General features: G+C 41.1%; 1 protein-coding gene across 5 annotated transcripts in view; it reads left to right on the plus strand.

The window, feature by feature from the left end:
- The first annotated feature begins 4493 nt into the window (after positions 1-4493).
- The window catches only part of LIN54 (lin-54 DREAM MuvB core complex component), a 31297-nt gene continuing 11070 nt past the window's right edge, over positions 4494-24720 (plus strand). The window contains exons 1-8 of one of the 5 annotated variants that reach the window (XM_033160749.1): positions 4494-4823; positions 13653-13733; positions 15258-15331; positions 15772-16484; positions 16915-17035; positions 23074-23219; positions 23852-23977; positions 24340-24556. In XM_033160749.1, the coding sequence (XP_033016640.1) occupies positions 15807-16484; positions 16915-17035; positions 23074-23219; positions 23852-23977; positions 24340-24556 (1288 nt within the window). In that variant the 5' untranslated portion in view covers positions 4494-4823; positions 13653-13733; positions 15258-15331; positions 15772-15806. Of the gene's footprint in view, positions 4824-4867; positions 4889-12748; positions 12768-13652; positions 13734-15257; positions 15332-15771; positions 16485-16914; positions 17036-23073; positions 23220-23851; positions 23978-24339; positions 24557-24720 lie in introns of those variants that run through there. The other 4 variants (XM_033160750.1, XM_033160751.1, XM_033160752.1 and 1 more) reach the window with 4 other exon arrangements.

Here is a 24720-nt window from a genome sequence, read left to right on the forward strand (position 1 = left end):
TAACAGGGACTTTAATCTTTATGGCAGTCAGCTGAGTTCCCTGTGTTTATTGTATGGGAAGTAGTTGGACTATTCTCTTGCCTTACAATCTTATCTGACCCGGGCGTTGAACGGTGTAATTAGCAAGCTGCTATTGGTGAACTGTCAAAGATCGCTGGAGTGTGGCTCGATTGTAGATGTACAATACTATATTCCAAAGTAGCTTTTCTGTTTGATTTGTAAGAAAATGGACTATCTTCTGTCTGTTTGTTCTGTTTCTCTTGTCTAAACAGCTAGTGCATATCTTGATGGCAGCAGTACTTTGATTTTTATAATCTGGATATTAGAAAGAAATGTTAAATACATATTTTGTTTTCCCTCTGATCAAAATATACAAAAATCCAACCAAATCCATTCTTTGTAGAGAAGCCACTTCACAAATTAAGCAGTTGTTATTTAAAATGCATTTCTCCTGTCAAAACCAAGTACGGTACAGGTAACTCTAAACTTACAAGTATTTATACACTTACAGTAATCTTGAAATCAGATTGGTAGAACTAACAATACCTTTGTAAGTTGTTCATTATGATACATTTACTAGCAGAAGGCAAATGACCCAATGGAGCAATAACTTTGAGCAGTGTACTGATATATTGCTAAGTATAAACAAGGAAGCTACTGTATATTTCAACACTATCTGTGGTCCAATATTAGAACAATTGCTTTCCAACTATGTTGATTCTGGAAAATCAACAAAAATGCAATTGGGAGGGAAAGGTGAATCTATTGACGGTGGTGCTCAATTAATGATGAAATACCAATAAATTAATTCTATAAAATTATATCCAATATTAGTCATACATTCAGTATACATATTGAAATCAAAGGATTTAAGTATTGATTTGTGGGCAAGCCACACTACATATTTCTGAAACCAATTAAAGCAATACAATGTAAGCACAGGAGAAATGAAAACAAAAAATACTCCTATTAAATAATGAGGAGTGCAATACAAAACTGACCTCAAACAAATTATATCGCCTCATCTCTAAAAGCTTGGGGAAATAAGTCTTTCACTGTCCTCCTAAAAGAGTATCGTACTGTGGGGAAATACACCTTAATGGAGAGAGAGTTCCATAGTTTTGGAGCAGCCACTGAAAAAGCCTTATTATGATCCCTGTTAACCTTGTCCCTTATAGGAATCACCAAGAGGGCCTCATTGGCAGGTCTTAAGGACCAGATAGGTTGGCATGGGAGAAGGTATTATTTCAAATATTTAGCTGAGATTCCTGCATTGCAGGGGGTTGGAATAGATGACCCTTGGGGGTCCCTTCCAACTCTGTGATTCTATGAAATATTTGTTTCCTGGGCTGTTTGGGGCTTTAAGTGTAATTTTAAGCACCTAAAATTGGGCTCAATAAACTATTAGTAACCTGTGTGGATGCTTTAAAATGGGGATAATATGTGAGCAGGCTCCTGCTCCTATAATCACATGGCCACCCAACCTAGACAGATGCAGCTTGATAGTCTGTATGCGTGGGTGAGATGATGGTGTCAGGAGGAGGAGGAGGCTGGATTTGTTAGGCACCAGGGAACATTATGGGACATTATAGTTGAGCATGTATAAAAGGGATGGGCCGCACTGAACCAGGGTTGAACCAGACTGTTGGTACTTAACACTAAAAAGCAGCTTTTAAACTGATTGCACTGGGGGGAGACCCAACAGGAGCTGAAGAGGGTCCGGTTTAGAACAAATCTCCCCTTTGCGATGAAATTGATAAAGTGATGAACATTTAAATGGGGGAAGGTGCAGAACTAGGCATTGTGAGTGCAGCGGCAAAAGAAAGCAGTTCAGGGAGGCCAAACCACAACAGTTCTATACGCAAATGCCAAAAACACTTGAAGACAAAGACTACATACAAGTTTTTATACACCAGCGCTAGAAGCCTCGGAATCAAGACAGGTGAACTGGAGTACTTGGTCTTTGAAGATGGCATTGATATAGTGGGTATAAGAGAGGGTATAAACCAGGGGTCCCCAAGCTAAGGCCCAGGGGCCGGATGCAGCCCAATCGCCTTCTAAATCTGGCCGGCGGACGGTCCGGGAATCAGCGTATTTTTACATGAGTAGAATGTGTCCTTTTATTTTAAATGCATCTCTGGGTTATTTGTGGGGCATAGGAATTCGTTCATATTTTTTTCAAAATATAGTCTGGCCCCCCACAGTGGACTGGCCCCCTGCTGAAAAAGTTTGCTGACTCCTGGTATAAACTCCATAGGAAGGACAGGGAAAGATGCACTGGAGGTTGTGTTGCTCTGCACGTCAAAGAGGGCATTGAGTGCAGCAAGCTAGAAATCCTCAGACAAGGCACAACAGCCACAATGGCTCTGTTCTACTTCCACTGTCAAAGGCAGTATGCCTCTGAATAAGTTGCTGGAAATTGCAAGTGGGCAGAGTGCTGCTGTGCTCATGTCCAGCTTGCAGGCTTTCCGTAGTCACACTGGTGGAGGAAGAGGAGTGCAGGGGTGGGGTGCCATGCCCCCAGGATGCGCACCATGCCCCTGTGGGCAGCGCACCACACCTCCAGGATGTGTGCCAGCACCACCCCTGCCTGCTCTCCGCCACTGGTTAGCCACTGTGAGAACAGGATGGACAATTGGCCTGATCCAGCAGGCTCACCTTAAATTTCTTATTTAACCTTGCAGGACCCTGCAGGACAAATCCTGTAGTTGCCCAATGCTATTCTCTGCTGAAACTCCTCAGAGTTAGGAGTGGAGCCACTATAAAACAGTATCCCCAACTCCAAATTCATGCCATGATCCATGGCATCAAAAACCACTGAGACGTCAAATAGAACCAAGAGAGTTGCACTTCCACTATGCCTCTTCCAACAAAAGTCATTGATCAGGGTGACCAAGGCTTGCTGGTTTTCCACAGGCATCTGGTTTGGCCACAGTGTAAACCAAAGCTCTCATTGACTCTGCTGTAGAACCCAATTAAGAAAATGCAACAAAACTGTTGACCTTCATAGTGTTTCTGCAATCAGATTCCAGAATCTAGTTTAAAACAGCTAAATTTGTGCAAGTGTACCAGATAATTGATGCCTAGAATATGCAGAAAATTTACTGCTTTCCAGTTCACAGTGCATGGACAAGTTTGCCAAGATATTTTTGTGGAAACTTTGAAATAGTTGTTTGCCTCATGGGGATGACTTGCAGAAGTACTTTGATAAATATATCATTTTTATGTGGAAAATGGATCTCATAGTGGCATGATGTATTGCTCTATTCACGTTTCCCAGTATGGTTCAACAACTATACAACATCAAATACCTACATAAATGCATAATTTCACCACTAGCATATTTTTTATTTAATTACAAGAGGCATTGCAGATTTTACCAATGAATTGTTGAGAATAGTTCCTGACACCCAATAAAGCCTAAATTAACTGAAAAGACATTACAGTTCTTGATATGGAAATTTATTTTTTAACTATTTGCTATGCTGAATTGGTTTGAGTGCCACGCTTGAGAGTTTTGCCAATGACCTGAACAGTGAGTCAAAACTGAGACATGAATAATGGAGTTAGTTCTTAAGTAGTGTAAGATCTGATCTGTCATTAACAGTCACTTGTATCTTGGCAGTTGAGGGGATACCATGGTTATAAATTGTGTTGTGTAGAATGTATGGAATGAACACTCTTTTAAGTGGGAATCTCAGTGTAGTTCCACTTCTCACACACTCTTGGAAGCATATTGCCATGTTCAATGTGATTTTCTTTTATGTGAGTGAGTTTGGGTTTGTTTGCTCTTTTTTAAGGGAAAAAGCAAGCATAAATGGGAAAACGTTTTTCTCGATCAGTTTTGTCTAGAATAGTGTATTAAAGCATTTTCATGCTGATTTCCATGAGATGGGCAAAGTTTTCTTTTTGTTTTACTAGGACTAGGAGAATAGCTGGAAGCTTTCCCCCTTAAAAAAGCCTTCCTGTGTCAATGTTAATGTGAATTGTTCATAGTCATAATACACTGGTATTTACTTTTTAGAGGTCGGTAATAAAAGGATGAGAGACCTTTTGTTGATGAAATATATATATATACACCAGATGCACAGTTACTTCTTATTCATCCTGTCCGCACATGCCACCTTTTATCTCTCTCGATTCTTAATCGACTAATATACCATTTGGTCTGCAATCCTATACCCATTTACCTGGGATTAAGCCCCACTGAACTCGGCGGAATTTACTTCTGAGTACGGTATAGGATTGCACGGTCAGGCTTTTAAGGTGCCGTAGAATTTATAAGTGCAGATTGTTAGCCCGGCTTCCCTTCTGAATTCGCCCTCGTTTCCTGGAGAAGGGGCGCAACCCCCCCCCCTCTCTCTGCGCGCGTTTGCCAAGTCCGGAGAGCGCAGAGCGCGTTTCTTGTAGATCAGCGCCCGCGTCGTTCCTCCTTTTCTCGGCGGGGAGCAGTGACTGTAGGGGCCGGGCTTCCCCTCCCCTCCGGTGGGAGTGGCTCAGCAAAGGGATCGGGGGCGGAGGGAGGAGTCTGAGGTTGTTGCTGAGCTGGGCTGTGATGGTGATGACGAAGTGAAAATGGCGGATCTTTCGAAATACTATCCCGGCCCCTGACATACCAGCGACAGCACCTAAACAGTCTTGAGAGGTTCCCCCCTACTCCTCTGCTCGCTGCTGCCAGAAGCCTCCCTCACCTCGTCTTTTCGTCCCAACTCCCGGGCAGCCGCTTTGCAGCTATTCAGACACTTCTGGGGGAAGCTCCCTCCTCCCCTCGGGCTGGAACTTAACCCTCCTGGAAGGAGTCGGTGGCTGCGCCCTGGAGAGGGGTGAGAGACGCACCAAGCAAGGCCTGGGCAGGAGATTGGGGGTTAAGGGGAGCCTGCAACGCTGGGTAGGGTGGCTTGCTGTAAAGGAAATTCAGGTGTTTTCAAATGTAACATAAATAGTTAACCTGGCTGGAAAAGAAGGGAGTATTTGGAGCTGCTGAGGCCTAACTCTCCTTTCAAGGTCTCGTTTGTACTGTTTCTGTCTGATGTGCATTGCTTGAGAGTTCGGGTAGTGCAAGTGATGTTCATATGGTAGTCAAGGAGAAATCTCTGCAGAACAAATTACTGGATTGATTGTGCCTACTCTTCTTAGGAGTGCAGTGAAGAACGTTAGTATGCTAAGCTGCTTGTGGGACACTAATGATTTTTAAAATGAGCTACTTGCTTTCAGAGGAGTGTAGTCACATACATCATAGGTGTGTTTTAGTAGTCACTTTCAAATATATTTATATAATTAACACGGAGTGTTGCAGTGGGCAGAAAATAACTTCGCAGCTTGTTAGATAATTAAAGCTGGGAATTAAAAAATGTATCCCCCTTAACCTTTGAAAGGTGGAAAAGGTCAATGCAGCAGTAAATGATTCAGACGGGAAATGTATGTTTGGTTTTGGTTTTAATTCCAAATTTTATATGAAAAGGTGTAAAGCAATATATTTTGTAAGTGCAGTCTAGATGTGTAAACTGATTATGTTAGGGTAGCTGGGATTTCTAGCAAAATAAGGCAAATGATAATTAGTGTTAAGGAACACTAATGCACACGAAAGCTCATACCAAGAACAAACTTAGTTGGTCTGTAAGGTGCTACTGGAAGGAATTTTTTTATATTTTTATTTAGTCTGAAAATAGGTTTTTGTTTAATTACACTGGGTGGTATCTGACTAGGTCATACACTGAGTACACCCACTGAAATCAGTGGACTAAGTAATGATTAAGTGCCTTGATTTCAGTGGGCCTACTCTTGACTATCTTGGGTGGCCCTGCACGGCATAGCTCATAGCTTCCCTGAGTAATTCAAGCCCCTTCGCCACGACAAGGCAGTGATCTATGAGCTATGCCGTGCAGGGCCACCCAAGATGGACAGGTCATAGTGGAGAGTTTGGACCAAACGTGATCCACCTGGAGGAGGAACTGGCAACCCACTCCAGTATCCCTGCCAAGAAAACTCCATGGACAAAGACAACAGGCATATAAAAGTTATGACGCTGGAAGATGAGCCCCTCAGGTCGGAAGGCGTCCAACATGCTACTGGGGAAGAGTGGAGGACAAGTACAAGTAGATCCAGAGCTGATGAAGCGGTTGGGCCAAAGCCGAAAGGACGCTTGGTTGCGGATATGCCTGGAAGCGAAAGGAAAGTCCAATGCTGTAAAGAAAAGTATTGCATAGGAACCTGGAATGTAAGAACCATGAACCTTGGTAAGCTGGATGTGGTCAAAAATGAGATGGCAAGAATAAACATTGACATCCTAGGCATCAGTGAACTAAAATGGACGGGAATGGGCGAATTCAGTTCAGATGACTATCATATCTACTACTGCGGGCAGGAATCCCGTAAAAGAAATGGAGTGGCTCTCATAGTCAACAAAAGAGTGGCGAAAGCTGTACTGGGATGCAATTTCAAAAATGATAGATTGATCTCGATACGAATCCAAGGCAGTCCTTTTAACATCACAGTAATCCAAGTTTATGCACCAACTTCCAGTGCTGAAGAAACTGAAATTGACCAATTCTATGAAGACTTACAACACCTTATAGAAATGACACCAAAGAAGGATGTTCTTCTCATTATAGGGGATTGGAATGCTAAAGTAGGGAGTCAAGAGATAAAAGGAACAACTGGCAAGTTTGGCCTTGGAGCTCAAAATGAAGCAGGGCAAAGGCTAATAGAGTTCTGTCAAGAGAACAAGCTGGTCATCACAAACACTCTTTTCCAACAACACAAGAGACGACTCTACACATGGACATCACCAGATGGGCAACATCGAAATCAGATTGATTATATTCTCTGCAGCCAAAGATGGAGAAGCTCTATACACTCAGCAAAAACAAGACCTGGAGCTGACTGTGGCTCTGATCATCAGCTTCTTATAGCAAAATTCCAGCTTAAACTGAAGAAAGTAGGAAAAACCACTGGGCCAGTAAGATACAATCTAAATCAAATTCCTTATGAATACACAGTTGAAGTGAAAAACAGGTTTAAGGACTTAGATTTGGTGGATAGAGTGCCTGAAGAACTGTGGATGGAGGCTCGTAACATTATACAGGAGGCAGCAACAAAAACCATCCCAATGAAAAAGAAATGCAAGAAAGCAAAGTGGCTGTCCAATGAGGCCTTAAAAATAGCGGGGGAGAGAAGGCAAGCAAAATGCGAGGGAGATAGTGAAAGATACAGGAAATTGAATGCAGATTTCCAAAGAATAGCAAGGAGAGACAAGAGGGCCTTTCTAAACGAACAATGCAAAGAAATAGAGGAAAATAACAGAATGGGAAAAACCAGAGATCTGTTCAAGAAAATTGGAGATATGAAAGGAACATTTCGTACAAAGATTACCACAATTAAGGACAAAAGTGGAAAGGACCTAACAGAAGCAGAAGACATCAAGAAGAGGTGGCAAGAATACACAGAGGAACTATATCAGAAAGATATAGAGGTCTCATACACCCCAGGTAGTGTGGTTGCTGACCTTGAGCCAGACATCCTGGAGAGTGAAGTCAAATGGGCCTTAGAAAGCCTTGCTAACAACAAGGCCAGTGGAAGTGATGATATTCCAGCTGAACTATTTAAAATCCTAAAAGATGATGCTGTTAAGGTGCTACACTCAATATGCCAACAAGTTTGGAAAACTCAGCAGTGGCCAGAGGATTGGAGAAGATCAGTTTACATCCCAATCCCAAAGAAGGGCAGTGCCAAAGAATGCTCTAACTACCGCACAATTGCACTCATTTCACACGCTAGCAAGGTTATGCTTAAAATTCTACAAGGCAGGCTTAAGCAGTACGTGGACCGAGAACTCCCAGAAGTGCAAGCTGGATTTCGAAGGGGCAGAGGAACCAGAGACCAAATTGCAAACATGCGCTGGATTATGGAGAAAGCTAGAGAGTTCCAGAAAAACATCTACTTCTGCTTCATTGACTACGCAAAAGCATTTGACTGTGTCGACCACAACAAACTATGGCAAGTTCTTAAAGAAATGGGAGTGCCTGATCACCTCATCCATCTCCTGAGAAATCTGTATGTGGGACAAGAAGCTACAGTTAGAACTGGATATGGAATAACTGATTGGTTCAAAATTGGGAAAGGAGTACGACAAGGCTGTATATTGTCCCCCTGCTTATTTAACTTATATGCAGAATTCATCATGCGAAAGGCTGGGCTGGATGAATCCCAAACCGGAATTAAGATTGCCGGAAAAAATATCAACAACCTCAGATATGCTGATGATACAACCTTGATGGCAGAAAGTGAGGAGGAATTGAAGAACCTTTTAATGAGGGTGAAAGAGGAAAGCGCAAAATATGGTCTGAAGCTCAACATCAAAAAAACTAAGATCATGGCCACTGGTCCCATCACCTCTTGGCAAATAGAAGGGGAAGAAATGGAGGCAGTGAGAGATTTCACTTTCTTGGGTTCCATGATCACTGCAGATGGTGACAGCAGTCACGAAATTAGAAGACGCCTGCTTCTTGGGAGAAAAGCAATGACAAACCTAGACAGCATCTTAAAAAGCAAAGACATCACCTTGCCGACAAAGGTCCGTATAGTTAAAGCTATGGTTTTTCCAGTAGTAATGTACGGAAGTGAGAGCTGGACCATCAAGAAGGCTGATCGCCGAAGAATTGATGCTTTTGAATTATGGTGCTGGAGGAGACTCTTGAGAGTCCCATGGACTGCAAGAAGATCAAACCTATCCATTCTCAAGGAAATCGGCCCTGAGTGCTCACTAGAAGGACAGATCCTGAAGCTGAGGCTCCAGTACTTTGGCCACCTCATGAGAAGAGAAGACTCCCTGGAAAAGACCCTGATGTTGGGAAAGATTGAGGGCACAAGGAGAAGGGGACGACAGAGGATGAGATGGTTGGACAGTATTCTCGAAGCTACTAACATGAGTTTGGCCAAACTGCGGGAGGCAGTGAAGGATAGGCGTGCCTGGCGTGCTCTGGTCCATGGGGTCACGAAGAGTCGGACACGACTGAACGACTGAACAACAACAACTCTTGACTATGAATTAGTCAGGTGTCAGTGTTATTTACCCAGTGACAGCTCTAAAATGTACACAATAAACGTGACTCCTTTTTCTGAGGGCTAGGTCCACGTTCAAGTTCTACATATGCATGTGTGATTCCTCTCTCCACTCCCCTATCTATGAAACTCTCTCTGTGTGAGTGACCTCCTGATCATTTTTGTTGATTGAAAAGCAACATAAGTATGTTAAATAAGTATTTAAAATGGTATCTTCTAAACTCTATAGGTTCTGAAATATGAGATTAATATATTAAATGTACCAACTATCTTATGTCTAGGTGGGTTTATATCTTGTGAGAGTATCATTTTTAATTAAAGACATTCCATACGAATTTTAAAACTGTGTTAACTGTTAGCGTGGGATAGCTTTGTATCAGGAAATAATTAGTTAAATGTGCAGGTGGACCTCCTTTGCTTCTCTAGTGTAAGAAGGAGCAACAAGCCACCCCTGGTTTAGAGTTACATCCAAACCAGGATTTGTTGTCTCACCGCTCCCCCCCTCCAAATAAATCATGAAGTTAAACCAAGGTTTGCTCTTATCTTACCAGTGGTGTGTTTGAACAAAAAAAACCCTAAAGATTCCTGGTCCAAACATAAGTCAGGGATCATGGTTAGTTGTTTCTGCTCACACTAGGAAGGAATAAATCAAGAGTTATCTTTAGAATTCTGGATATTCCAGCTGTATTCTTTTTATGCTTCATATGTTACAGTTTCCTATATTTTATTGGGGGTGGGAGCTTGTAGAATTCTTGATTTAGATCACCATATAAGCTATAAAATAGAATTCAATGCAGAATCTGTAGGATGTGCAAAGGTTTTAAATTTATTGGTTGAATACTGGAGGTTCTTGCAAAAATAATTTAAACTCTTAAAATTATTTGAATAAATAAACAACTTTATTTAAAAGTAATCCATTTTCCTCTTGCGATTTGTGTTTATTCTCTTGGTTTTGAAATGTCAAAAGCAGACTCCTCCAATTTGGAATGCTCCATTTGCTTTGGACTACAACTCGCCTAATCTCTGACCATTGGACAAGCTGGCTAGAGCTAATGGCAGTTGTACTTCAAAATGTCTGAACAGCCTCTGGTGGGGAAAGACGGCTGTAGAGGATTGGAAATTTGTATTTTCATAATTTTCCAACTTTCATTTCTGGACACCTTGTGATATTGCAAGCATTTATATTTCTTATGATACAATACGGTGAGTACAACGTTTCACTAGCCATTGTTTGGCAGCAGTGAAGCTTACTAAGATCTTAATTTGTAAGTGGATGTACAAGCTTCAGCATTCAGACTTAATTTCTGATTCTGTTTTCAGTACAGTACACAACAAATTGAGCAAGTCATATACAAAGTAACCTTGCTGTTTAAGTGCAAAACTTTTAGCAGCCCAAAATAAAATTTAGGGTAGCTTTTCATTTGTTACAAGTAGCATTGTTTGTCTGTTTGGTTTGGCATAGTCCACTACCATGTCACTCATGGTGGTTGCTGCCAGCTATGTGTAAGTTTAGAGAAAGTGCCTACAGTGGTACCTGGGTTCTCAAATGTAATCTGTTCCGGAAGTCCATTCCAAAACCAAAGCGTTCCAAAACCAAGGAGCGCTTTCCCATAGAAAGTAATGCAAAATGGATTAATCTGTTCCGGACTTTTAAAAACAACCACTAAAACAGCAATTGAACATGAATTTTACTATCTAACGAGACCACTGATCCATAAAATGAAAGCAATAAACAAGGTACTGCAGCTACACATTCAATCAATCAGTAGCTGAACTGGGTTCCACACAGTCACAAAAACAAAACAAAAAAAGAGCCGCAAAAACAAAAACGCAAAATAAATAGCAAAAACAGACAGACCTCACCGTAACACTCAAAACTGAAGTGTGGCACTCAAATTGGAAGCGTAACACTCAAAATGGAGCATGTTCGGCTTCCGAAAAATAGTTCGCAATACGGAACACTACTGGAAAATGGTAGCCATTAATAGATTTTTAGCCAAAATAGCCATTTCACACTAAATTCCTGTCACCGACTTTATACTCATTTCCCGTAAACGAGTATTGCTGTTCCCGTATTTTATCTTTGTAGGTACACCCCATGGAATGAATGCAAATATATCTTTGATAGCATTACTCCCACAACCCTTTTTCTTACTCTAGCTGCTTCCTTTGAAATTAGCCACGCGTCAGGCACATTTTGTGACTGGCGTGGGTCCAATTGCGACCTCGTGGCGAACTCGGGATGCCAGGTTGGTGACTGACATCTCCATCTGGCTGGCCCCTCTAGCTGTCTTAAGCAGGTAAGCATAAGAATATTGGTAGTTCTTTTTTGTGTGTGTCTTGAAGCCTTCCCCAGAAAAAACCTGCTTTTTTACCACTGAATTGGAGCAAGCAGCAACCCTAAGAAAACCCAATTACCATTTCCTCTGATTCAGCGGTAAAATGTGGGTTTTCCTGGGGAAAGCATCTTGACACACACACATACATACCCTAAAAAACCCACAACACCACTCAGATACAGACCTGTACCTACAAAAGCGGCTCAAAGGTAACTGAATGTGCCCTTAGTTAAAGCTAACTGTGCTTCGTGGAAAAAACACATAGGACACTCAGTCTTTTCACCATATTTATGAGACTAGGAGGCATTGCATGTAGGCTGTTAATCAGGAGAGCCTGCAAAAAACATACCGCATTGGTTCTGAAGGATCTGCACTGGCTGCTGGTTTGCCACTGAACCAAGTTCAAGGTGCTTGTTCTGTCATATAAAGCTCTACACAGCCGCTCCTACATACACCTGCCTGTTGGTTACAACCTTCTGGGTATTCCCTCTTAACTGAGGCATGTTTAACGTGAATTTGCTGCATGGCAACATGTAAGATGACTTTCTTGATTGGTGCCTGATTATAGAATGCCTTCCCATCTCATGTATGACTTATGCCGGCCCTTGTGGATTTTTGGTGGCAGTTAAAAATTAGTTGATGTTGTAACATTTTATTGAGATTTCATTATGTTTATTATATTTTATTCTGCTCTGGGGTTCTTTTAGTGAAGGGTGGGCTAGATTTTTGAGGTAAATAAGTAAAGCATATGCTGCAAAGATAAATCTATGCTTTTAATTGTTCTATCCTCTCTAGTGAACCTTCTTTCTAATGGCTGTGACCTTCAGTATTGTCTCACTCTTTTAAATCTTTATTGCTTATGAAATGGTCCAGACTTGGTTTTCATTTTAGGAATTGTACTCCCAGATTGCACTTCTCATATTGCTGTTGGCATGGGAAATAACTGGAAACTTCCTGATCAGAGATAGGGTAGTGTAATTGTTGACCAAAATACAGCTCTTGAAGGGGCTCTTGCTCTGCCTTTGAGGGAGTATGTTAGAATTCGAGGACATACTTCTATAAGGGTTGCTTTGGTACCATGCTCAATACACCAGTATGTTTCCCTCTGCCTAGGCAGTTATAAATAGTGCTTTTGTATAGGACTTTCATGCTGAATTAAAATACCCTTTTATGAGCCCTAAGGGTCCACCAGCTGTTATCTCTGGCAAACTCTGTGCCAAGCTGAAATAGTACAGCACCAGCTCTCCTGGGTACAAGGGAATCTTAATCATTTTGGGATTATGTTGAAAGATAAAATGTAAGCATTTATGAGACTTTTAGCCTGCCTGCACAACTGGAATTTGCACATCCCACAGACAAATGGTTAAGGTAGTCAGTGATTTTACTTTATCAGTATATCTTATATTTTTATGGTAATTGCATTTTTTATATAGAAAAAAACTGACAATATGTATACTACATAGATTCCACAAACAATAATTTTGCTGTTAATCTTTAGGAAATAAGGGCTAATTAATTCTCATTGGTCAACACCCCTCTTCCTTAGGATGCTTGGTTCCAAACCAGCACTTTTAGCTCAATCAGTAGAGCATGAGACTTAATCTCAGGATTATGGGTTTGAGCCTCATGGTTGGGACTAGATGATCCTCGTGGTCCCTTCCAACTGAACAATTCTATGATTCTAAGCCTTTGTCAAACTGGAACTATAATGTCTTCAGGGGGTCAAAAAGACCTGATTAATGAGTTATCTGAAACTATGGGCTCTTCACTTTTAAAGGAAGGTGTTCTTTTTTGGTAATGGAAAAACTGGAGCATGCCTTTTGAAATCCACCTTGTTTATTTGCTTTGATTAGCAGAAACAATGCTTATGCTAATATATTGATAACTTCCTTTGGTATGACCATAGTGAAATTTCTTGTGCTTACCTGTCTTGTTCCATGTCAAGGTAGTAATATGTGCTTATTTTCTAAAATAAGTCAATCACAGAAGAGTATTCACAGTTGCTCTAAAAAGCACTTGCCTGCCTGAGAGTCATCACTGCTTGGTGTTACTTTATTTGGCTATATTCCCACGGCAAGTGAATGGTGAGGTTAAAAAGTTTCCTGTGGCTAGTAGACCTCAGATTAGTTCTAATCCTGTCCTCTGGCATCCTGCCTGCATGAATATAAGAATTTACTGAAGTTGTGACATCTATTCTGAAATAAGCACATGATGAAACTGTATCTCAGACTCTTGTATGTTCTGTCATCCTAGAGCTGGATCTGAAAGTCAGAGCTAGAGCGGACCTTGGATATGTCACAAGTTTATAAAACAAAAGCAACTTCTTTTGGAGAGGTAGGTGGGGGTTCATTGCAAGAGAACCTCAGTTATCTGAATTAAAGTTAACACTGCTTCATAAAAGCATTTATTTCAGTCTCGCTACCATCTCCTGAACCTGCAAGTTGTTGTAATTTTCAGCTCATTTGGGTATAATCAATGGAAAATTCACCTCCCCCCTCCTTTGTGTTACATGCATGAATACACTGTACTTGTTCTGTACTCTGTTTTGGCTGTTAGTCATAAAATTATACAAATCGAGCCATAAAGCAGCTTTGTAATCAATGAACAAAACATCCAGCATGTTATTAATTCATTTGAATACCTTCTAAAGTGCTAATCTTTTAATTATGCATGGAGATTTTATATAAATGCCCTCATTGTGGCCTGTTCAGGTTAGTAAGTGCTGCTGTTGCTCCATCCTGACATCCAGCATTAGTATTATGCACAAAGAAAAAAATTAAATTTATTTGGCCAGACATTGTGACCATAAAGTATATTTTGGTCATATGGAAACTATTATTGCTCCTTATTGTACATGATTTGATTCAGTGGTTTTAACGAATGTTTACAGATGTATAGCTTTTTTATTACTGTAGTTGTTCAGCACCCTGTGCTGTAGGAAGGCAGAGAATAAAAAAGTTGAAAGAATGAATAAATTAGTGAGAGGGTACAGGGGCAGTCCCATATGACAGAAAACAGCTCATGGAATAAGGCAAAGGGCAGGGAAGATGTATGGTCTATATAGGCACAGCTCCTGTCAATTGTTGCTAAATTGCATTTTTTTACACTGTAAATGTAAACATTTTGTGGTTTAAGACTGTGCATCCACCAGTGTGCCTTGGGTATTGTGTATTTTGGAACATGATTCTCAATTTTATTTTTTCCTTCTCTGGCTAACTAATTTGTAGTGGGTGTATATTTTAAATCTGTGTTTTTATTCTGTCACTTCATGTAAACTCTCCTTTCCACACTGAATCTCAGATTAGCTGAATTTTGCAGGTTTTACAATTTCATTAGTATTCTTCCTACCAATTATTGAAGAAGTAGGCTATTTTCTCAGCTTTTCTCCCTGTGACATTTTCAACAATACAAAAATAACATTATTAGCTGCTTGAAAAACTCTTAACCTGGTTTGTTATTAAATAGCTTGTTGAAGATGTTAAGTACCTTGGATGGTCAATTTAATTTGCATATCTGTGCAATTATCTCATTATAGTTGATATTGTGGTTTTTACGCTCAGCAGTTCTGGAGGTGTGTTCTTTCCATGGAACATTTACCTGTTCTTGAAAATGTGTGTGTGTGTGTGTGTGTGTTTTCAGTAACCTTGAAAATCAGTTTTGATAAAGAGTTTTGATGTGCGCGGTGGTTGAACATTTATGAAAGGTATTTCCACATGTGTTATGAGAGGGTGCTTGAGAAAAAGCCTAGAGGTGGAGAGACGTGAAATAGTACTTAAACATTAGAATTTTGTCAGTTTGGGACTGGATTTATAAGGAGCAGCTTGCTTATAACATCTGAAATCTTCCCATCATCTTCAGCCCTAACAGATGGTGCTACACTATAATGCTTCTGGAGGTCGTCTGATGTGGAACAGGATTTAAAAGAAATTCAGGTAACTGAACAGAACTCATGATTTTCTATATTTCAGTATTTCATGGAATAACTATAGAAGTCAAATGTCCAATCTATGGACAGTTCCAGTGTCAGAAATGTCCTAAGAAGCTTCCCTCCTGGTTGAGAACATGCAGAGTTTTGTACTCTCCTTAACCCCCATCAATAGCTTTTCATAATTGCTCAAAGATACTTATTTTTAAAGTTGAAAAAGCAAGCAAGAGGCAATTAACAATTTAAGGGCATATTCCAGCCAGGAAAAACCACTCAAGGAGGTTGCAAAGACAATTGTCTTAAACATGCTTGTTAGCCACAGCCAATACCATGTAGATGTTCATTTCACGATTTTGTAGGCTCCCTCAATAATATGTCTGATGCTGCAACTTGCACATTGTTGTGGAGCTGAGAAACGAATTTCCTTTCTTTGAAATATCACTGCAGTGCCTCACCTTTGGCCCGTCGTCTGCATTTGCAATATGGAGGTGGTGTCGGCGGAAGTGAACAGCTTGCTACCTGAAGAGATCATGGACACAGGCGCAACGCTGGAGGAAGATGAGAACATACAGGCTGTAATTGTGGGTGACACTATGGAGATGGAACTGGAAGGAATGGCAAACGTAAGCTCAGGCAGGGATTCTGTTACTACTGGCACGTCGTCCATCACCACAGAGACCGTCATGGTGTCCAGCAATTGTGTAAGCCACGTCATAGCCAATGCTGCCACTACGAAAGCCGGTACTAGTGTGACTGCGCAACCTTCCTTTCAAAGTGGCCTCCAGAAACTTGGTACTCAGACTCCTGTCACTATATCGGCCAACCAGATAATTCTAAACAAGGCAACTGACTTGAAAATTGGCAACCAGACTATAAAACCAGAAGGGCAAAAGCTCATTGTAACGACTCTGGGGAAACCTGGGCAGCCCATTGTCCTAACATTACCCCACAACCAGCTGTCTCAGTCGCAGAAGGTCACGTCACAGGTGCAAGCAGGCGACTCCAAGCTGTCAGCGCAGCAGTTCAAGGTGGTAACTATTGGAGGAAGGTCAGAGGTGAAACCTGTCATTGGTGTTTCAGCCTTGACTCCAGGGAGCCAGTTGGTAAATGCTACCACCCAATCCTCTGTATTGCAGACCCAGCAATTAAAAGCAGTGCAGGTAAGAAGGCACACTGTTTCCCATTATCTTTTGTGATAAAATTGCTCCCATTCATGATTCCCTTTTGTTGGCAGTCACGTAAGGGGAACAGAGTAAGACGGGGAAAGTGAATCAATAAGACAAGCAAAATGTAAAGAAGAGTTAAAGTGCAATGGGAGGTGATGATTGATTTTTTTTTTAAATAGAGTTCTTGGCTATAGAGATAGATGTGTAGCAGCACAAAGCCAGTCAGAGGACACTTCTTGGGGGTGGTGATGAGTGGAAGCAGGAGGGAACATTTGGGGGACTGCTTCCAAGCTAGTCTGTTTGAGGGCAGTGGAGATTGAGAGTGAAGACACTGCAGAAGGTGAGAATGTGTGGATTTTGGCTGTTATTGCATACAAACAATAATTCCTCTAACTGAGGGAATGATTCTTCTTTTGCTTTTCAGATTGCTAAAAAAACCAGGACACCCACCTCAGCCCCAGTGATAACTAAGCTGATCTTCACAAAACCAATCAACAGCAAAGCTGTTACAGGACAGACAACACAAGTGTCACCGGTCATTGCAGGTTATATATTTGTGGCTTCTTGCGTGGTGCCATTCCTAAGGGGGTGAAATGCGAATTGAGTCAGATACAGGCTGGGATCCAATTGGGCAGATTTTCATGAAGGGTTTTTAGGCTCCTTTCTCTTTTACACCGCTGCCTTCTGAGTTCCCTCAAAAAAGCCAGGGGATCCTCCAAAGTGATATTTAGGAGTGATTATCAGGGGAATCTGATAATTCTGCCCTTGCATGTTCACAGAAGCACTTTATGAGCATGCACAGGGCTCTTTGGGTCCCAGCCACAGACTGAATCTTGCTGCTCTTCATCTCATAACTTCTCAGGGAAGATGAAAAATGTGTCAAAGTTCCGAGTCCTAAAGAATTTAGATTACACGGGTCATGTAAAATGGCGCTTTCAAAATCTAACAGCAGCATTGTTATTTTATGTCTCTCTCAAATGTTCAGCTTGTGTGCATAGTGTCAACCAACTTAACCATGTAGTAAATGTGGAAAAGCTTGCACGCTTCATAAATGTGCATTAAAAATGTAGTGTTATGTGCAACTGACTTGCTCTGAAGCGTTCTGTGGTTGCTGTTACTCCACTCCTGGCTACTGACTAGTTCTGTTGCTACGGAGTCAAGAGGTTTCTTCTGCTCACCCCCCTATGGATTGCTGCCGTGTTTTATCACTACTTCCTGGCTCTTTTTTGGGGGGGGGGGAATAAGATGGTTTAAACTGTTCAAACTTCTGGGTTTTTAAAAAGATGAGTACTACTTTTAAGCTGCAAAGTCCTCTGGCGGTCTTAAAGGGTAAAGTGGACAAGGTTTTAGGAATTTTATAAAAGTGGAAAACTAAAATATGCACTTTACACCTTATAAATCAAGAGTAGCGATGGAAATGGACAATACTACTCTTTCCCCCTCATCACAAACACACAGAGAACCAAAATGACAGAAATGTGACTAGTTTTTCACTTACCAAAAAGACATACAACTGAATATGTAAAGGGAAACCACACAGTATCTGCTAATATTTTAATGTTTATGCATTTTTAAACATTTGGAATACAAATTCAGACTAAAGATCAGTAACCCATGCAGAGAGGAATTTCTTCAGACTTCTTTCCATGAAACTCCATTAATCGAGGAGATGCCTTTTCTATTCAGTCATCTTACCACTTGATCCATCCTCCATCCTCTTTAAAACGTATTATAATGTATGGCAGGGGTGGAAATCACATTTGTATTAATACAGACAGCCAAGCACACGTGGTGTAGAAAACTTTCATCATGTGATACATTGTTTGCTTTATTGGTCCTTTATTTATCATTTAGGATGAAATTATGTAAGCTCCATTCACTTCCACAGTTGCCTTAGATACAACTATTGTTGTAACTCCCATTGAAAGTGTCCAATCTAGTGCCTCCCCAGTCAGATTAATTTCAGTTTATGCAGCCTGATAATGTGGGAGGGACGCTTGCAATGATCTGACTGGCTTCTTGCTCTCTTAAGCCCTGCCCATCCTGGCTGGTGAAAACCACTTGGGAGGGGTTGATCAGTTGTATCCAGGGTGTGTTGAATGCATCTTTACATGACAGAGTGCTGCCTGATACCCTTAAATAAGCATATGTATTGTAGGGCCAATTTTATGGAACGTCCTTCCAGTTGAGGTCAGATAAGCCCCTTCCCTACTAAACTTTTCGCTGCTACTGAAGACTTTTTTTTTTTTAATCCAGCAGGTATTTTATTTGTAGCTTGATTTTATAGTTTTTACTAATTTTATTTTGTATTGTATCTTTGTAAACTGCTTAGAGACTGTTGTTGTTAAGTGGTATATAAATCGTTTAAATAAATAATAAAAAACTCACTCGGGAGTAAGCTCCATTGAACTAATTCAGACTTAATTTTGAGTACGTGTCTAAGATTGCATTGTTAATGACAAAGCTTGTAACATATAGTGCTGTAAACAAGCACTTTCTTTTGATTTTTCCATAACAACAGAGCCAGTATTAAAGTGCCTTTGTTATTTTTATATTTTAACACTGTTGTTACTAAGCAGGAGTTGTACACAGTGGCCTAGTTTGCATGTAATGCTACTGTGTGGTTTAACAAACCACAAGATGTCTCACACAGACAAATAAACCTTGGATTGTTTCTCCAAAGTTTTCTGTTTTTCAGCTACTCTTGCCTTTGTAGCTTGATGAATGGCTGGGGTGGGGTGGGGTGATCAGGCAAGCCACACTTAAGGAAAAGTGGTGAGCTTCTGGAAATGCCAAGTCATAGTTAAAACAAATCAATAACTATAAGCCAACAACAAACCATGGCTTCAGACAGTGGGTGATTTTTGGCAGTAAACAAGCCATAATTGAATGGTTGGCAGGCTTCACACATAATGCTAAGCTGTGGTTTAATAAACCACAGTTTAACAAGCCATGGCTTAGTGTTTTGTACAAACCCAGGCTATTCACTGCTTCATTTGTATTCACTGCAGTGTCCTTTGAAAACTCAAGGCCAAAACTGTAGTCAGTACTTTTATCAGTGGTTTTAGAGTGTAATGAGTCTCTTGCAGTCAAAATGCAGGAATGTAAAATGAATAGCTAATTCTGCTTGTTTAAAAGAATAGTGTGATCCAGCACAATAGCATTCTCTGAAAATAACATGGATTTCTTTTCTCCAGCTACTTGAAACAACATTGTGGGCTGCTGTTCAAGGTGTCTGCTTATCTAATAGATCAGTAACTATTCAGTTAGAGGGTTTGGTTTAATTTAGACTATATTTGCCCTCATAGTATTAGAAAATTGGTTTTGATATTCTTTATAAACACTTAAAGGCTATCAGTAAGTCTTCTATGCTTCTTCAATTAAGAAAGCAAATGTTCCAACTAATTTGTTTCTATTTACCTTTATATCCAATGCATTTCTGAAGTTCTGGGTAGCTTGTGAGCTAGCTAAATGGACGTACTTTATTTACACCAAAGCTCAAAATTGGGATTCAATCTAGTTAAGAACATGAGGAGAGATCACAAGTATGCTTTCTTAGTTCATGTAGAATATTCTGACATTGGTTGCTTCTTGTTCTGTGTTTCAAAATGGCCCACAGCTTTCAAGAAGAACCTGCCAATAAATAGCAAACAATTACCAGTAATTGCCATCAAATGCCACTTTAGGAACATGCCATATGCTGGAAGTCTGTGGCTATGTTCAAAACAACGATAAATAATGGTTTGCTGCTACTTTTTGTCCCAGGCTGTGCTACCCCTTTTGCCATGCTCTGTCTTCTCCCATACAGCCAAGAGGCAAAGTTTGGAAACTTTTGCTTAAGTTCACTGAGCCTTCCCATGTCATTCAAGCTGGGAATGGTGGTTTATATAACTATCCATGGTCAGCTTCAAAATAAGACAAGTTCAAACCATCACCCAAGCATCTGAAGCGTTTCCTTTCCTAGTTCTGGAAGTAGTTCAGATGACAGCTTAGTAGCAGTGAGTATACCTCCCTGGTATGTATAAGTGTAATGGTTGAGGGGTGTTCTGAGCTTCCCACTCACTGCCCCCTTTATCATGAGGTTGAAAGGATGGGTATCTCTCCCCCCACCCCCTTAAAAAGTGCATACAACTGAAGGAGTTACATGGAAAAGTGGTGCCTTTTTGCACTTCCTCTTTCAAGGCCCAGATCATAACCTGAGTTGCTGAACATTTGTGGGGTGACTGAAAGCATAGCAGATATAGGGGGAAGGGGAGCAGACAGGGAGACGGGAGAAAGAAAATGGATGTGGTGATGAGGGATGCAGGGGAGAAGAGAAAGGAATGTGTGCACGCATAGGATCCAGGTAAATGGAACCTCTTGAAACTGCATAATTGGTTCACAAGTTCCCCCCTCCCTCCAACCACTATAAAATTATCAATCACACCTATTTCCATTGATAAAACGGTTAAAAACACACACACACACACTTACAGTGGTTTCTGGCGTTGCCATTGTGCAAAAACATGCATCTAAGACAGTTTTATGGAACCTCATAATTTCTACATCAAAAAAATAGGTCAGCTCTGTGTCCACTGATGCGTGCTTTGAGTTGTTGTCATCCTATGTCATGAAAATTCATAGGGGACATGAGTCCTGGATCTGTGTTACTGTGGCGCTGGCTGACAACAGATAAGAAATTTTTAGTGCACAATCTACACCCTGCTGCCGCCCAAACCACAATCAGATTAAAACCTATATCAAATCATAGAGGGTGGTGCCCATGGCAAACTCTCAACATTTCCATATTATCCCAACTGGTAACTGTGGTTCAACAGTAACTGGTTAGTTTCAATGAGCCTGCTCAAGGTCAGTTATCACAGATTATACTTTTTAAATGTCCTTGGACCACCCCGCCACAGATCAAAGAGTGAAAAAGGTACATTTCCTCCCTGTCTACCAATTAATGACCCTGCAGTTGAAGAATCTTGGTCTTTGGGGGCCACAAAAGACCATGGGAGGCTGTAAAAGCTAATAGATGGTACTTTGGAAAACTTATATTAAACTCCAGGAGAGGTTTACAGTTCTGCAGTATACTATGTTCCATAAGCATACTACCAATGTGTTGTTGTCGTTTAGTTGTTTAGTCGTGTCCGACTCTTCGTGACCCCATGGACCAGAGCACACCAGGCACTCCTGTCTTCCACTGCCTCCCACAGTTTGGTCAGACTCATGTTGGTAGCTTCGAGAAAACTGTCCAACCATCTTGTCCTCTGTCGTCCCCTTCTCCTTATGCCCTCCATCTTTCCCAACATCAGGGTCTTTTCCAGGGAGTCTTCTCTTCTCATGAGTTGGCCAAAGTATTGGAGCCTCAGCTTCAGGATCTGTCTTTCCAGTGAACACTCAGGGCTGATTTCCTTAAGAGTGGATAGATTTGATCTTTTTGCAGTCCATGGTACTCTCAAGAGTCTCCTCCAGCACCATAATTCAAAAGCATCAATTCTTTGGCGATCAGCCTTCTTTATGGTCCAGCTCTCACTTCCATACATCACTACTGGGAAAACCATAGCTTGCTAACTATACGGACCTTTGTTGGCAAGGTGATGTCCCTGCTTTTTTCATGTCCCATCATGGACCACTGCCTTGTCGTGGCGAAGGGGCTTGAATAACTCAGAGAAACAATGAGCTATGCCGTGCAGGGCCACCCAAGATGGACAGGTCATAGTGGAGAGTTTTGACTAAACATGATCCACCTGGAGAAGGAACTGGCAAGCCACTCCAGTATCCCTGCCAAGAAAACTCTATAGACAAAGACAACAGGCATACTACCAATAATCACTGATAAATCAAGCTTCCTTCTCACCCAGCAGGTGGGGACTGAGTGAGGCACTTGAAAAGGAAAAATATACTTGTGCAGCCAGGCTTCTTCAAGGGGCATTTCAACAGAAATGTCTTGTTTTCCTTCTCCTGTGTGTCAGAGCTGGAATAACTTGAAGCTAAAGCCTGAAAGGAAACAGGTGGCCCAGGCAGTAATGCAATGCACACAGTCTCATCTCGGGGTGTAAATGCACCCCTGTGGTTTCCACTCATGATTTATTGCTGACAGAAAGTTCTAAAAGAGGGGGGTACTGAATGGGGTTGGTGGAACTTTTCTCGCAAGATGATTAGTTGTAACCAGCTGTTGTCATCTTTTCCTTTGCATTTTGTCCTGCTTCATAACAGGTTTCTATTTTTGTTAGTGATACAAGCGGTGAGAATTGAATCAGCTGTACATCTTTACCTGGAAGTTGCTAACACGAGAGGAAAATGGCTAATTGTTAATTTTTTGATCTGGAAGTTTTGGTTTTTGGTAGCGTGTTGGAGTCAATTTTGTCTGTCCTTTTCTGTTTTCATTTTGTTCTTGATGGTCTTAAGCTATTTTATTACAAAAAAGAAAACACTGTCAGAAAATGTGAGACATTTCTACTCTGCTACCTGGGGAGAAGGATGAAATGAAGGCAGCACTTCTTTTGCAACAGTGTAGAACAGTGAATTAACATGCTGTTTCTTTCCATGACACCAGCTATAATCATCAGTTTGTTTCTGTTCTCTTTTTTCCCTACAGGTCGAGTTCTTTCGCAGACCACTCCAGGGACACCCCCAAAGACGGTGACTATCTCAGAAAGCGGTGTCATTGGGACTTCTTTAAGTTCTGCTATACAGCAGACACCAAATAAGATAGCCATTTCTCCCTTGAAGTCCCCCAACAAGGTAAAAAGTCTATTCAAGTTTACAATTATTTTGGTGTTGCTCTAAAAATGATCTGAAGTAGTAGGATATATTCCATTTGAACATTTTTCACTTACTGAAAAGTGGTGGTTCATAAATGTGGAAAGTGTGAGTTAAATTCTGTTAATCTGTATTTACTCAAAATGGTACCTGAGCTTCCAAGTGAAGAACAAGGAACCTGAGCTTCATGCTGCCTATTTCAACCTGGGCCAGCTCAGTCGGTAGAGCATGAGGCTCTTCATCTCAGGGTTGCAGGTTCGAGCCCAACATTGAGCAGCAGGTTCCTGCATGGCAAGAGGTTGGACTAGATGACCCTAATGGTCGCTTCCAACTCTACAATTTTATGATTTATTTTAATCACGTTTCAAATGATCCACAACAACAAAACCTGTAAACTTACTGCCTCTGCTTCTTTTAATGAAAGCAGATGGTGGTTGTAGTCCAAAATAGGTCGGCTCATAACCCCCAACAGCATGAAAAGTCTTGTGCATTTGTATTCTGTCCTGATTTTGAAGCTGAATGAGCTGTAATTGTGTGGAATTGTATTACAGAATGTTTTAGCCTAAGATCTTTGATTTGTTAAGCAGCTAACAGTGGTGTCTGTCGCCTCGCAGCCTCCAAGCTCACCCCAGAAAGCAGTCGGTGTTCCTCTAAACGTAGCCCTGGGACAGCAGATTCTCACGGTGCAGCATTCAACACCATCTTCCCCAGGAAAGGCTGTAGCTAACAATACAACTCAGGTATGCAGCATTCTGGCTCTTGTTCTGAAAGCCTCACCATTGGAGTCCAACTCACAGCTCTGCATAGTTTCAGACACTGTCAACTGTTTATCCATAGAACTTTTGCTTTTATGATGAGTTGAAATGATATGCTACTAGGAGAAATAGCTTAAAGCAAATTTGGTCACAAACAGATGCTTACTGTATCTGATATTATTATTATTACAAAGTTATAATGCATTTCAAGAGTTTATTGATCTGTGCTTTAAAATGAAGCACAAGGGGGAATAATGCTGACTCACTAGAAACTACTTCTTTGCCAACAATAAAAGAGAGGCTGATATATTGACATCACATAAATAACTTTACAACTATTTCAACAGGCTGTGAAATCTGCAGTACAGACCCTTACTATGGGGGGAGTGAGCACATCTCAGTTTAAGACTATCATTCCCTTGGCAACAGCACCCAATGTTCAACAAATTCAGGTACCTGGAAGCAAATTCCATTATGTCCGGCTTGTAACTGCCACAACAGCCAACAGCTCAGCACAGCCAGCCACTCAGAATCCCAGCATCAGCACAGCATCTCTTCAGCAAGGTCAGTAGTCACCGTAGTTGAATGTTTTCATGACAGTTTTGAAAGTGCTTAACAGAAATACAAATATAAAGGGCATTAAGTAAGCATTTGTTTTAACACTCCATGTTCTGCACCATTGCTTTGTGCTGGTTGTATGCCCACTCCCAAGTAGGAAAGGTTTCCTA

The sequence above is a fragment of the Lacerta agilis genome, chromosome 9 (genome assembly GCF_009819535.1).
Source record: "Lacerta agilis isolate rLacAgi1 chromosome 9, rLacAgi1.pri, whole genome shotgun sequence".
Lineage (NCBI taxonomy): Eukaryota > Metazoa > Chordata > Lepidosauria > Squamata > Lacertidae > Lacerta > Lacerta agilis.